We start from the raw sequence: 15,771 nt of genomic DNA on the forward strand, positions 1-15,771 counted from the left end.
AAACAATGTATGTTGCTGCTGTTTTAACCAAAAATTTGGTGATAAATTAAAATTCTTTGTTACAAAGTTTTAAACTTTTAACTAATGGGATCAATAATTCCATAAATGCTTTGAATAATGAAAATGATTTAATTTTTCATGTCTCATAAAAAATTTCCTTCTTTTTTTTTGGCGGGGGGTAGTACTAGAGATTGAACTCAGGGGAACTTAACTACTGAGCCACATCCCCAGCACTTTTTAAAATTTTATTCAGAGACAGAGTCTCACTGAATTGCTTAAGGCCTAGTAAGTTGTTGAGGCTGGCTTTGAACTCACGATCCTCCTGCCTCAGCCTTTTGAGCTGCTGGGGTTACAGGTGTGCACCACCATGCCTGTCTTAAAAAATTCCTTTGTTTTAGAAGATGATAAAAACAACAATGACTGACTTTATAGACTGCTGAGGTTTTTAATGCATGAAGTCTTTACCTGATTAAAGATAGAGAAATAGCACTGGGTCAAAGTTTGTCCCACCAGACCCTAGCTATAGCTTCAGTCAAGTATTCTGTTGTGACCCATACTGTTTTATTACTCTGAAAGCTTTATTCACCTTGTATAAATCAATATTTAATTTTGAAAGTCATGATTATAGATAAAGTGGTGAGATTGGGACTATGTTATTGTTGCATAGGACTTTATGTTATGGATTTTTATATCTTGCACTTTTTAAATATAGGTTCGAGAAGCTGCTTATAGGATTTTTCTTTATCCCAATGCCAGTCAATTGAAATATTTAGAAGAATTGCTAAGCAACAGAGACCACCTGGCAAAGTTAGTAGGCTATTCTACATTTTCCCACAGGGCTCTCCAAGGAACAATAGCTCAAAAGCCAGGTAAGCCTAGTTATCCACCTTTTAAGGACAAAATGGGGTTTAAAATGAAAATGAACTTCTGAGATATATATGATATAGCTCAGTACTCACATATGCTAAGCAGGTACCTACCACTGAGCTATCTCCCCAGTCCCAAACTTCTGATTTTAAACAGCTATAAATGAGTGTTTTGTTTTGAATACACTCAGAGAACCGTTTATTGAGATTTTTGACATCTTTTGATGGGAATGATCTTTAAATAGAGCTAATAATTTGGTATATATTCTTTTCAGCTAAGGTTATTTATTTCATGCATGAAATGGGAGTAAATTTCAAAGTTTCATTTGATGATAGTTTACATTCTTTTCATTCTAACTCAATTAATTTCTATATTTGACATAATCAAATTGGTTAGAATTAGGGTGAGAGGATGGAAGATTAATATTTTTACTAAGGTCAAAGTTAAATATAAATATAAAAACACATAGTCCCACAAATCTACCTTTCATAGAGAATAGTGGTAGTCGATGGGAGGAAGGTTTATGCTAAGTGGGGTTAAAGGATAGCATCTATCCTTGAGTTTACAATAAACTTGCCTCGTGCTATGTTGAATCCTTTATGATTCATCATGTTTAAGAGAAAATGTTATACAATGATCATAATATATATATATAATAAGTCTTTTCAAAGACAGTTTTTAAATCTCAGCTGTGATTTAGGCAGTGAATCAGGATTAGGTGGGTGAAATGGTGCAGCTGTTTAGATTCAAGATGAATTTTGGAGGTCAAAGTTATAAGACTTGGTGCAGGTTGAAAGGGAGGAGGAGATATTGCATCTGGATGGATATGCCATTCATGGGTGGAGGCACCGAAAGCAAACTCTCTAGGGGGAAGATCGAATCCATGATTCTATGCTATTTTTCTTCCTTCCATGTTTATCCCTTCTTTCTTAATCATGTTCATGTGTTCCCTAAATTCTTTTAAACCTATCCAATTTTGTTTTCCACTCTTTCATACATATCTATTTTCCCTTGACCTGTTTAAGGCTTTTTGTGAGACCATAGGCATGTCACACTCATTTGGGTCTGGGTGCCTTTGCTCATACTTTGTTTTTCAATGTTCAGCATTCAATCCACCTCTTTCATGAAGCCTGTTAAACTTTTTTACTTTCCTTGAGCTCTTTTGTCCTTGAAACCTTTACGTGCATACAATTTTTTTTTTTCAGGGCTGAGGATGGAGCTTAGGACCTTGCCCATGCTAGGCAATTACTCTACCATTGAGTTATACCACCAGCCAAGCAGTTAAAATTTGTTTCATATAATTTAGCTCCTAAATAGGCTCATATGTACTTCATGCATTATATGTATATTTTTAAATTTTGTGTTATTCCTGTAATCGCTGTTATTATCACTTTGATTATAATACTAATTTTTATTTTTATATAATTATAAAATATAGTATTGGACTATTATTCAGAGCTTACTCTGATATTATCACATTTAATTTTTCTAAGGTTTTGTGAAGTAGGCATTCTATCCACAGATAAAGAATATAAGTTTAGGATATTTTGCTAAAACATGGCAGAGCTAGAACCTAAACACATACTCTATAAAGTTACCTCCATAGGCTTCTTAAAAGCCAGTGCTCTGTTTTCATTCATTGACTCAAGAAGTTTTCACTTAGTGCCTACTATATGTCAGATATCATTCTAGGCACTGGAAATGGGTCAGTGTAGAAAACAGTATAGGAAATTGGCATTCTTAGAAGGGAAGACAGTTAAGAACTCAGTAAGTGGGTCGAGTGTGAGGGGGGCAGCATTATAGTTTCACATACAATTGTTATCTGGACGGGCTTGCTGAGAATATGATGTGTGAGTGTAGACCCAAAAGGGGTGCAAGAAAGATTCTGTTGCCATCTAGAGAGAAGGTTCTGAGCAGAAGCATGAGCAAGTACCAAACTTTTGAGACAAAATGACTGACATGTTTGAGGAAAAGTACAAAGGGCAAAATGAAGTGGAGGAGGGGGAGAATGGAAAGAGGTGAAAACAGAGGGCTTGGCAGGGAGGTCTGCATGAAGTGGGGCCTTGACTCAAGTGAAACGAAAAGACATTGCAGGCATTGGGTGAGAAATGAAATGATCTGACATATCTAGTGATAAGTCACGTGCTGCTGATGTCAACAAAGACTGCAGTGGGGTGGGAGTGACGGAATGACATTTGGAAACAATTTTGCAATAATCATAATAAGAAATGATGCATCTTGATCAGATTGGTAGCAGTGCAGCTGGTAAAGATGGGGTCAGAGTTAGATATAGAGTATTTTTTTCCTTCTTTCCAATTTTTTTTTTGGTGCATTATGGTTGTATATAATTGTGGAATTTGTTGTTACATATTCATACATGCATACAATATAACAATATAATATGGCCAGTATCACTCCCTAGCACTTACCCCTCTTTCCCTCTTTCTACCCCATGGTCCTTTTCCTCTTCTGATCTCCCTTTGATCTTCATGAGTTACCTCCACCTTACTTCTTTTCCATTTTCCTCTTTCGCTTCCACATATAAGAGAAAATGTAATGACACCTGACCTTCTGAGTTTGGCTTATTTCACTTAATATAATTCTAGTTCCTGGCTATAGAGTATTTTGACGTGAGAGCCAAAGGTTTTGACTTAAGCAAATGGAAAGAGAGTGAGTTACTATTAACTGAGATAGGAAGACCAAAACCTTGTTTTGGTTTAAGTTAAATTTGAGATGGAAGTTGGCATTCAAGTGGCAAAGCTGAGTAGGAAGTTAGATATTCAAACATGGAGTTGAGAGTGTTCTGAACTAGAAATGTACATTTGAATCTTTATATGAATTCTTGTGCCAAGGGAGTATATTAGTGAGAAGGAAGGAAAGCAAATAGAGCATGTGCTCCTGGAGGCCATGAAAAAGAAAGTCTTAAGAAGAAGGGAGTGAGTTGACTGTAATGCTGTGGGAAGATCAAGTAGGAAGAGAGGACTAGGGACTGTCATTAGCTCAAGTGCTATGGATTGGAGCTCACCGGAACTGCAGCAACCTCAGCCATATATCAATGCTGACAAATCACCTTGTTCACTGAGTGGTTGGTGTGGTGGTGGTATTTTGGAGGGAGACTCTATGAATACAGTTACATAGATAGGCTGTGACCTGTATCCTTGAGGAGACTTATAATTGGTTAATAATAAGTTCAGGTGTATACATGTAAAAGTAAATATTAATAGTACAGGTTGGCAGAGCTTTACTGCCAAATGATTAGTATAGACAAAACAGTGTCATAGGACTTTATGGAGTCAGTAAGTTTGTCAGATGCTTAGGTGGCAGTTGAGGTCTCATGAAGGAGGTGCACAGGGAAGAGATGGGAGACTTCACAGGTATAAGGATGGCAGAGAAAGGGGTAAATGAGGGTAAGATGGACATTCATGTGATGGGTGAATTAGGAAATAACTGCAGCGAGTGAGTCATTTATTTTTAGGAGTTTCAAATTTAGTCCTTTTAATGTGACAATTTTACAGATCCTTTTATTTCTTCTTTTTTTTTTTTTTTGTAGCAGAGATTGAATTCAGAGGTGGTTTACACTGAGTTACATCTCCAGCCCTTTTTAGTTTTGATTTTGAGACAGGGTCTTGAAAAATTGTTTAGGGTCTTGCTAAGTTGTTTAGCTTGGCCTCAAACTTTGATTTTTGCCTCAGCCTCTTGAGTTGCTAAGTTTATAGGCAAGTATCCCCACACCCAGCTCTAGATAGATTCTTTGAGGCAGATTATTGTGACCAGAAAAATTAAGTGAGTAAATGTAGCAAAATATGGTTGTCAAGAAATAAAAAGTAGGGGCTGGGGATGTGGCTCAAGCAGTAGCACACTCGCCTGGCATGCGCGGGGCGCTGGGTTCGATCCTCAGCATCACATAAATGAATATATTATGTCCACCGAAAACTAAAAAATAAATATTAAAAAAATTCTCACTCTCTCACTCTTTCTCTTAAAAAAAAAGAAATAAAAAGTATACACCATGATTTATTTATAAATAGTCCTATATGGTAGCTGGTATGATATTCTAAAGTGAGATTTCATTTTCAAATACATAACAATTTTCTTTTTTCTTTCTGTAATTGCTAACACCACTAATATGAAATATGAAGCAGTATCTTCAAAATTAATCTATCCAAGACTTGTTAAGTATTGACGGTGGCAAGAAGCCCTATGGCTTCATGGTTTAGGTTAACCTCCATTCTTTCCTTAGACTTTTCACTCAGAAAGGAGATAACTTAAATTGAAGAGAGGGCAAGAAACTTAAAACCATATAAAAGATCATCTGGAACATATAAAAACAATGTTTGTGGTAAACTAAAATACACATGAAAGCTCTATACACAGTCAGTGGCAAAAAGTGCCAAATGAAAAAATACACATAAAACATTTCCTTTTGTGGGAAATAATGGCAATTTTATTATATTACTTTTATAGATTTATAAATTATAAGGACACAGTATTTTAATATACACTTAAAAAATTCTGTTAGACCTTAAAATATTTAATGTTATAGTTTTGCTTTATCTTATTTTGGTATTATCTCAAATAGATTATTCTATACTTGTTTACAAAAATAAGAATAGTCAATATTTTAGTTTTCTTTCAATTTTCAGTAAATCATAGTTCATGATTTAAAAAAAAAGATTTTTTTAGTTGTAGATGGACATAATATCTTCATTTTTATTTGTCTGTTTTTATGTGGTGCTGGGGACCAAACCCAGGGCCCCTTGCATGTGAAGCAAGCGCTCTACTACTGAGCTATAACCCCAGCCCATATTTCACGATTTTTAAAATTTAATTTTTAGGAAATCGTATTTCAAAACTATACTACTTCTTTTTAATGAACAAACCTGTCTAGCTATCTCTTTAAAACTTAGGAAAAAATTGGACATGCCTAAGATATAATTTTTTTCTCTTATACCTATAGATAGAATCACATTGAAATTTGAGATATTTTCCTTTAGTCTTTCACTGACAATTTTAATTTTGGAGTATAACCTAAGGATTTAGATTCTTACTATGCCAGGGTTTTATTTGTTTATTTGTTTGTTTTGTACTGGGGAGCACTTAACCACTGAGCATTCCCCACTCCTTTTTATTTTTTATTTTGAGACAGGGTCTAGCTAAGATGCTTAGAGTCTTGATTAGTTGGTGAACCTGCAATTGGCTTTGAACCGGTAATCCTCCAACCTCAGCCTCTAGAGGGGCTGGTATTACAGGATAATGTACCATCATGCCTGGCTTACTGTGCTAGTTTAATTAATTTTTCTGATTAATTAGAAAAGAGATTATCTATAAATGTTTATTATATAACATGTTAGCAACCTTGCTTCAGTTTGAAAATCACCACTTTAAGGGAGTTGTATGTAGATTATGATTATCACAATATAATTTTCTCAGGTATGTTCATGTTATTTCTCATAATTGAAGCTGTTTTCTTTGGATTTTATTTTTAGAGACTGTCATGCAGTTCCTTGAGAAACTATCTGACAAACTTTGTGAAAGGTTAGTTTTTCTTCTGCTATTTAGTGTTAAATGTCATATAGTTTTTTAAATTGAGAACTTAATATATAAAATAAATTAAGAAGTGACCTGTTAAGAGTATGTTGGAATATTAGCTATGCAGACCACTCAGCAAGACATATTCACTGTGAAGACCTACTTTGAAAGAATACTGTGGTTTTCTTAAGGTGCCAATCTTGACAATTTAGGTGGTCCACCGTCATTAATCCATTGTCTTTAGCAACCCATCATTTGTGTGTAATTTAAATATGTTCCCAAAGCCTTCTTGAATGTATTTATTTTAACCTGTAGAGTTAATTTTATAACAAGCATGAAAAGTATCATTTCTCATCTTTCCAGCTAAGTACAAGAGATTCACAGATGTGGTAGATTAATCTGTTTGGCATTTTGTGGATTTTGAGAGTGGCTCTGCCTCAATGTTTTGTACATCAAGCTAAAATATTTCCCTCTGCTTGGTTGGATTCTTTGTTACAATGCTGACTTTCCTGCCCAGTCCTTTCATTATGCCTTTGATTGATGCTCTTCTAGTTCTAGTGGAGGGGTAAAATACGACTGCCCTTAAATAGCTAGGGTTCCAGAAAGGGGCACATATGGTTTGTAAAAGAGGGCCAGGTCATCTCTTTTCTTTCTTTTAATGCTTTCTAAAATTTCAGTAGCCTTTTTTGACTATTGCAACACATTCTTTGTTAGCTCAAATTTCTGTTTTGGATTAGATAGTCATGTTTTGGAACACATTGCTTTCTAATTTGGTTTACATTTATCAATTCTAAAATCTTCTTAATACCAGTGAACCATTGCTTTTTTAAGGTGGGGCTGTTAGGCAATTATTTAAGAATTAATTGTATTTAGCTAGGTGTGGCACAGACCTGTAATCCCAGCTACTTGGGGGTTGAGCAGGGGGATTGCAAGTTAGAGGCTAGTCCGGGCAATGTACTGAGACCTAGTCTCAAATTTAAAAATATATTTTTTAAACATTTAAAAAACATTTCTAATTGCTCAATTTTAATGCAAACCAGACAGTTTCAAAATAACAAATAATTTATAAAATTGAACTGGGGAAGTAGATGCATCTCAGGGATAGAACACTTGTGGGTTCAATCCCCAGTGCTTCAAAACAAAAACAAACCCAATTTATTGTACTTTGCTGTGATGGTTAAGTGGTGCAGTGTTCTTTCTCCACTTGTATGTGGTTATAGGTAGTATTTCAGCTAACATATCTATATAATTTTATAGTTATATAGGAGTTAATTCTAATGAAAAATTTATATTTTATAAATATTAAAGACTTGTTGAATTATTGTCAACTAGTGTATTTCTATAAAGAAAAAATTATGAACAGCAATCTTAATTGTCTATATTAGTATTCTTTTATAGAGAATATAGTGTAAGTTTCTTACCTTTTAAAGCAAGATTTTAAAGCACTTTTTTACACATTGTAATAGTGTATAATGTATAATTTTTTAATCTGTATAATGCTTTTTTTAAGATAGGAATTGAAGTGATATACTAATTTATGCAGTCTTGTCTCTTCTAATACTTTAGTAAAATTTGGATTAATGCTAGTTTACATTTGTTCGTAGATTATATCTAATTTATCATGAATATTGGAAAGTTAGTTCTTTCATAATTATTAAACTTTTGTCCTAATAAATAATGATAAACCTGTTTTACAGAACTATGAAAGATTTTGAGATGATGCGACAGATGAAAATGAAACTAAATCCTCAAAATTCTGTAAGTAAATATTTTGGAATATTTTTATTAAGAGCAGCCTATCAACTGAAATGATTATTTCTTGATTCTAGAACTTTCTTGTGATATGCTGAAGATCTATGTTGTTTTGTTTTTGATGCTTTGTTTGGTGATTAAAGGTATTGAAATATTTGATCCAGAAATTTGAGTGTGTGTATGTGTATGTGTGTATGTGCATTAACATTATGAGCATTCATGCCAGCGCTGCTTTCATTCTATAGAAAGTTGGCTTCTCAATTTGAAGCATCCTTCAATGAGACTCAGTGAAGACTCAATCTAGCAGTTGGTAATTTTAACCATCAACATTAATACCGATGTTTACATGCTCACTTATTTGTTTGCTAATTTATGGTGCTCAGTTAAGTAGATCAGTGTTAACTGACAAAGTATATCCCTTTCTAAAAACATACGTTGTTTTCAATCATAAAGCACATGATTGTATGACCTTATAATGTAGGGTAAGGGTCTTTACAACCAGCATGCTGCCCAAGTGATGGAGATGCTCTGAAAGTGATGGGATTCCAAATGTCAGGACCCTTGTTCCCATTTAGTTTGGAGCCTCCTCAGGATTTCTGGAGTTGTGTATACTTTTCTGTTTTAGTCTTTTTTACTACTGTGACTAAAGGACCTGACCAGCACAATTGTAAATGAAGAAAAGTTCATTTGAGAGCTCATGGTTTCAGAGGTCTTAGTCCATAGAAGGCCAGTTCCATTCCTTGGGGCTTGAGGTGAGGCAGAATATCATGGCAGAAGAGTGTGGCAGAGGGAGGCAGCTCACATAGTAATCAGGAAGCACAGAGAGAGAGTCTCCAAACTCAAGATACAAAATATATACCCCAAAGCTATACCCCAATTGCCACCTCCTTCAGCCATACCCTTCACTTCAGTTACCACTCAGTTAATCCCTATCAGGGAATTAAATCACTGATTGGATTAAGACTCTTGCAAGCTAATCATTTCTCCTCTGAACCTTCTTGCATTGTTTCACATGTGAGCTTTTGGGGGATACCACATCCAAACCATAACACTTTCTTTCATAGATGCTGCTGTTGGTAATTCTTGATTCAATAGCAACTACTACCACAGGAATAATTTAGGGTCCAGGGCCTTGCATATTTAGAAACTATATGCCAGCTTCTCAGATACAACCACTGTGAAACAGATTTTAAATTGCTGGATTTGATGGAATTAGAGTAGCATGTTAATCTGTTAATTTATGATAGGAACCATATTTAGCAAAATTACTAGTATTGGTTATCTGCACTCTTTGGCTTAGTGGATAGGTCTACTTAAAAAACCAGATAAGAGATCCGAATATGGTTTGGTGAATATGGAAACAGTAAAAATGAATTGCCAGAAGCAAATTCAATAAAACCTGATATGAATTTAAACTATTCTTCCTTGGCATTATTGTGCAGTTTATTAACTATTATATATTATTCTGCAGATATTTGTGAGGTGCCCACTCTCCTCATGAGTCTCTGTTCTGGTGAATGTTGCCACCGCTCACTCTGCTGCCCTAGTCAGCCCCTTCACTTTCTGTAGATCAGTGGTTTCCAAAATGTGGTCTCTGGACCAGAAACATCACTTGGAGATTTGGTAGAAATACAAATTCTCCAGCCCCTTATCAGACTCATTGAATCAGAGAGCCTGGAGCAAGCCCCATGAGATGAATTTTAATAAATCCTCCAGGGTAGTTCACATCCTCACTTATTAGTTCTTACACATTCTGCTGTCTCAAGAACATGCCCAAAGATGGAAATGGGTTCTTTCTTCCCTATGCCTATTGTCACAGTCTTGGTTGGATCATTATTATTTGTCACTCACATCATAATTGTAGTTGCTTAATTGGTTTTCTAGCCTTTTGTTTTTGCTCCCTTCAAAACCATACCAGATTCAGACTGTTTAGCAATGTGCCCAGCCCAGTATTAGCAGAGAGGAGGTGCCAACACTTATTTAAAATATGAATAAGTGAATAGATTCCCACCTAAGGGGTATTTTTTTTCCTAAAAGCAGATCTGCTCTTGTCACTCTTTTATTTAAAATTCTTCAATAACTCCTTACCATTCTTAGATTTCCCTTCCAATTTCTTTGTGTCTTCCACCAGGCCCTTCAGGATTCAGGCCTGCTTATCTTTTAGGTCTCATCTCCTACTCCCCCTTTAAGTTGAGTTTAGTGTTCTTTATTCTTGTCTAATACCTGTGTGGTACTCATGTGCCTTTTATGTTTACTTTTGTTTAGCTTACCCTTGATGTACTTTATTGTTTATGTGCCAGCCACATACATATGGCATGGTAGGTAGCTTGTGATCATGTAACATGGAAAAAAAAAAACTCATTATTTGAGGAGATAATGCTGACCTTAAATTTTAGAGGGTGATGTTAACAAGAAAAACAGCCTGTATTTATTAAGCTCTACTTGATGCCAGACATTGTATTTAATAATCTAAGTGCATTTAGCAGTCCTATTTGGGATGTGTTGTTGGTTCATTCAACAAATATTTTTTAGTGACTACCATGTACCAGGCACTGTCCAGGGTGCCAGGATACAATAGGGAATCATGCAATCAAAAGTTGCTGGCCTTATGCAGTTTTCAGTTTGGTGTGGATTGAAAACTTGAACCTGGTGGTCTGACTTTACAGTCTAGGCTCTTCACTAGTCTTTTTGCCACCTGGACACCTTGTAGGGAGGATGATCTATTCAAATGTTCAAACTTTCCTTTGTTTTTTTTTTTTGTTTTTTTTTCTTACCATTTGTCAAAAACAACTATTATTGTGATATTTCTTTATGACAAATTTTCTTTGCCGAGATTAGAGTTAATTCTGCCTTACTTACATTGTAAATTATTGCTTTCAGTTTTGGGATCTGCCCTAACCTTCATGCTTACATTTAGAAAGAACCCTAATCTAATCTTTAGTATTTTAATCATAGTGCAGTACGTTTTTAAAGATTAATACCTGGGTTACATTTTTTGAAATTTTCTTCACAGCTCATTTAATTTGTTAATGTTGTCTTTGGTGTACATTTTTTAGTAAAGTAATGTATTCATTTTGAGTTGGGGTTTCCAATGTTGCCAGGGCTGGCCTTGAACTCCCCACTTCAGCCTCCAGAGTAGTTGGTACTACAGGCATGTACCATGGCACCTGGCTTTAGTTTACACTTCAGAATTACACTTGTTTATCTTTATCCCGAATTCTAGGATTAGGTCTTCTTTTTTTTTTTTATTGTTGGTCGTTCAAAACATTACACAGTTCTTTTTTTTTTTTAAAGAGAGAGTGAGAGAAGAGAGAGAGAGAGAGAGAGAGAGAGAGAGAGAGAGAGAGAGAGAGAGAGAGAGAGAGAGAGAATTTTTAATATTTATTTTTTAGTTCTCGGCGGACACAACATCTTTGTTGGTATGTGGTGCTGAGGATCGAACCCGGGCCGCACGCATGCCAGGCGAGTGCGCTACCGCTGAGCCACATCCCCAGCCCATTACACAGTTCTTAATACATCATATTTCATAGTTTGATTCAAGCGGGTTATGAACTCCCAACTTTACCCCGTATACAGATTGCTGTATCACATCAGTTACCCTTCCATTGATTCACATATTGCCTTTCTAGTGTCTGATGTATTCTGCTGTCAGTCCTATTCTCTACTATCCCCCCTCCCCTCCCCTCCCCTCCCCTTTTCTCTCTCTACCCCTTCTACTGTAAATCATTTCTTCCATTTGTATTATCTTGTCTTACCCCTCCTTTCCTCTTACATATCATTTTGTATAACCCTGAGGATCGCCTTCCATTTCCATGCGATTTCCCTTCTCACTCCCTTTCCCTCCCACCTCTCATCCCTGTTTAATGTAAATCTTCTTCTCAAGCTCTTCTTCCCTACCCTGTCCTTGTTTACTCCTCTTATATCAAAGGGGTCATTTGGTATTTGTTTTTTAACGATTGACTAGCTTCACTTAGCATAATCTGCTCTAATGCCATCCATTTCCCTCCAAATTCTATGATTTTGTCATTTTTTAATGCAGAGTAATACTCCATTGTGTATAAATGCCACATTTTTTTTATCCATTCATCTATTGAAGGGCATCTAGGCTGATTCCACCATCTTGCTATCGTGAATTGTGCTGCTATGAACATCGATGTAGCAGTGTCCCTGTAGCATGCTCTTATTAGGTCTTTAGGGAATAGACCGAGAAGGGGAATAGCTGGGTCAAATGGTGGTTCCATTCCTAGCTTTCCAAGAAATCTCCATACTGCTTTCCAAATTGGCTGCACCAATTTGCAGTCCCACCAACAATGAACAAGAGTGCCCTTTTCCCCGCATCCTCTCCAGCACTTATTGTTGTTTGACTTCCTAATGGCTGCCAATCTTACTGGAGTGAGATGGTATCTTAGGGTAGTTTTGATTTGCATTTCTCTGACTGCTAGCAATGGTGAGCATTTTTTCATGTACTTATTGATTGATTGTATGTCCTCCTCTGGATTAGGTCTTCTTTATCCATTGAATTAAGAGAAGCCAAATTCCTCCAGGCTATGAATTTTTAGGGTTTTTATAAAATTTTTCTGATATACATTAACTGACTTACATTCTTTAAGCAGGCTGATTTACAGTAATTGGTTTACGTGTTATAAGTTTGGCTACATTACCAATAAAAAATTTGAAACTGTCAATATCTTCATCACTATGAATTATTTGATTGTAGGAACTGATGCCTTGGGATCCCCCCTACTACAGTGGTGTGATTCGTGCAGAGAGGTAAGTTTTCCAAGAAATACACGTGTAAGAAGGAAAAAGGAAAGAAATATTTACTGAGCACTTTGCACATTAATTATGCAGCTACTGTCATGCACTCAGGTGCCCACCTTACACATGTTTCCCCTCAAACCCATCCCCTCTGTTGGTAGGTACACTTCTGCCCACAAATTTTTAAAATCTGGATTGCAAAGTTGTGCTGTGTCATAGGATCATGCTTTACCTCTCCCCCACTGGTTCATTCTTATGTTGCTTGTGTCATTTCCTTCTTTAAAACTTTGAAATATCTTCTCACAGCATCCAGCATCTGTCTTCTCTCCAACCTTTCCTGTGCATAGCTTCCTGGTTCTCTTCCTAGACTATGGGCATTTAAATGCTGGGACTTTGCTAGAACCCTTACTGTCTCACATACCAGGGTAGGTGCTCAGCAAATGTTTGTTGAACCATTGAGGGAACAAAGCAGTACTTCCTCATTCCTATGTGATTTCCATGTTTTCTCATTTTTATTAGAATATTTTGTCAGCATGATTTTGGCACATTCAGAGGGATATAAATGAACTAAAAATTTTAGGAAACAAGTCGATCAAAGCAGTCTTCTAGCTTCTATATTGTCTTTCTTTGTTAAAGTATTAGATATATTTTTTTTTCCCTAAACATATTCTATTTCTTTCATTTGTATATTTACTTATAACCCAAGAATATAGAGTTCTGTTTAAAATTAACCCATTGAAAAATGTATGTCCCCAGCAATTTTATATGCCCAGAGGGATTTTTTTTTGAAAAAAGTCTCAGAATCCTACCCTTTAACATTTTGTTTACATTTTTCTCTTATAAATCTTTTTTTTTGCATTTTACTTAAAATATTTTTTATTTGTTTTAATTAGTTATACATGACAGTAGAGTGCATTTATATACTTTGATGTGTCATACATAAATGGGGTTTAATTTCTCATTTTTCCCATTGTACGTGTTGTAGAATCACATTGGTCATGCAGTCATATATGTACATAAGGTAGTAAAGTCTGTTTCATTCTATTATCCTTTATATCCCCGTATCCCCTCCTGTCCCTTCACCCTTCTCTACTTAATCTAAAGTAATTATTTTTCCTTGCCCACCTTATTGTGGATTAGCATCCACATATTAGAGAAAACATTTGACCTTTGGGTTTTTAGGATTGGTTTATTTTGCTTAACAACGATATTCTCCAGTTCTATCCATTTACTGGCAATTTCATTCTTCTTTAAAACTGAGTAATATTCCATCAAATATGTATACCACATTTTCTTTATCCATTCGTCTGTTGAAGGGGCACCTAGATAATTTTTGACGTAGGTAATTTGACTAAGGTTATGATTTATTTGAGTAATAGAATAAAGTACGTTTTTTTGTCTTTCTCCTTACTAAAACATAGGTGTATCTTGATGATGTATTTATTTGGTGTAAGCTTTGAAATATTCTTATTCCTATGCATTATTAAGCATCAAGTAAAGGGTAGAAGGAACCTTTCTAAAATTAGACTATAATTTTTAATTATTTCTTTTGTCATTTGTTGAAATAGCAGAAAAAAATAACTTTATATGACCTCTTCTACATCAGCAGGATGAGATGTCCTAAGATAATTCTACATCAGATAATTCCTTTTCATTCATTTTCTCGTCTTTGACCTTTATTCATTACTGTTCTCAAAACCATTGATAAAGCATAATTAACACCAAACCCTTAGGTAATAATATTTGATCAGCTATTTTTTTGCACATGTATCTCAAATTCAGTATAATAATTTAGCCATGATAAACAGGGATTTATAGTATATAATGGCTTAACATATGATATTATTTCAAAGTGAATCTTTTTTTTTGGTTAAAAACTTCAGACCCTGCTCATGAAAATATAATTTTTCTTCTAAAATTCTTTTAAAAAAAGTTTTAATCTTATTGCTTACTCTGTTAAAGATGTGGCATAAAGGTATACTAACATTTACTTATTAATGTTTTCCATTTTTAAAATATTTGATTTGATTTTTGATGTTGAGAAGTAATGCAAATTGAATGTATTTGGTTCTGATTTTTGCTACCATGGTTTGTGTGTGGTATTACTTCCATATCATGTTCCCCACCCCTGATCATTTTAATTAATGCCTTAGCCTTAAATTAAAGTGGTATTTTTGTCCTTTAACTATATTCTGTAAGTATAGCATGCCTGAATGATGGTTCTGTGGAAATTTCACATGAATATTCAAAGATTTGGAAAGATATAATCAATAGAAGTTTAAAGCATATTTATTAATTAGGCATCTGAGATCCCTCAGAAGTTTGTGGTTTTAAGCAAAAGCTATCATATAAAGGATAGTAATGTCTTCTCCATTTCTGCTAAAAATACAATATTGAGAAGTCTTTCTGTTGCTGACCAACTCTAGAGACAGGACTTACAGATCCCTGATCCCCTAGTAGTTATAGAGTTCTCACTCCTCAACATGCCACAGAGACATGGTCTTTTTGCCAAGTTCTCCATTAGAAAGAGTGGAAATACCAGAGACAGCTATTCCTGTGGCCAGGAACACATTCCTAGAAGCTAGAAGGAATAGCAAATCCTGGCCACCATTTAAGGGGCCACATGATCTTTGACAGATTACTTATGTTCTCTTAGCCTTTCAGCAGGGTTATTTCTAAAACTGATTATAGTTTCCTGACTTCACGGGTCAGGCTTAAGGATATGTTAGTATTGTTAGTAGATATATAATATTATTATATGAAATTGTCTATTTATGGATTCTCTTCTAAGAAGTGATCTACTCTACGATGCTTTTTAGGTACTCTCCAACATCTTTTAAAGGAGAGGGCAGATCTCCCTTTTTA

At 35.1% G+C, this 15,771-nt stretch overlaps 1 protein-coding gene across 1 annotated transcript in view; it reads left to right on the plus strand.

Annotated features, from left to right (window-relative positions):
- Window positions 1–15,771, plus strand: part of Mipep (mitochondrial intermediate peptidase) — a 144,341-nt gene that overhangs the window by 18,404 nt on the left and 110,166 nt on the right. Inside the window, exons 7-10 of the mRNA XM_005337580.4 lie at window positions 713–869; window positions 6,354–6,402; window positions 8,094–8,154; window positions 12,866–12,918. Of these exons, the coding sequence (XP_005337637.1) occupies window positions 713–869; window positions 6,354–6,402; window positions 8,094–8,154; window positions 12,866–12,918 (320 nt within the window). The remainder of the gene's footprint in view (window positions 1–712; window positions 870–6,353; window positions 6,403–8,093; window positions 8,155–12,865; window positions 12,919–15,771) is intronic.

Source organism: Ictidomys tridecemlineatus, chromosome 6 (assembly GCF_052094955.1).
Source record: "Ictidomys tridecemlineatus isolate mIctTri1 chromosome 6, mIctTri1.hap1, whole genome shotgun sequence".
Taxonomy (NCBI): Eukaryota; Metazoa; Chordata; class Mammalia; order Rodentia; family Sciuridae; genus Ictidomys; species Ictidomys tridecemlineatus.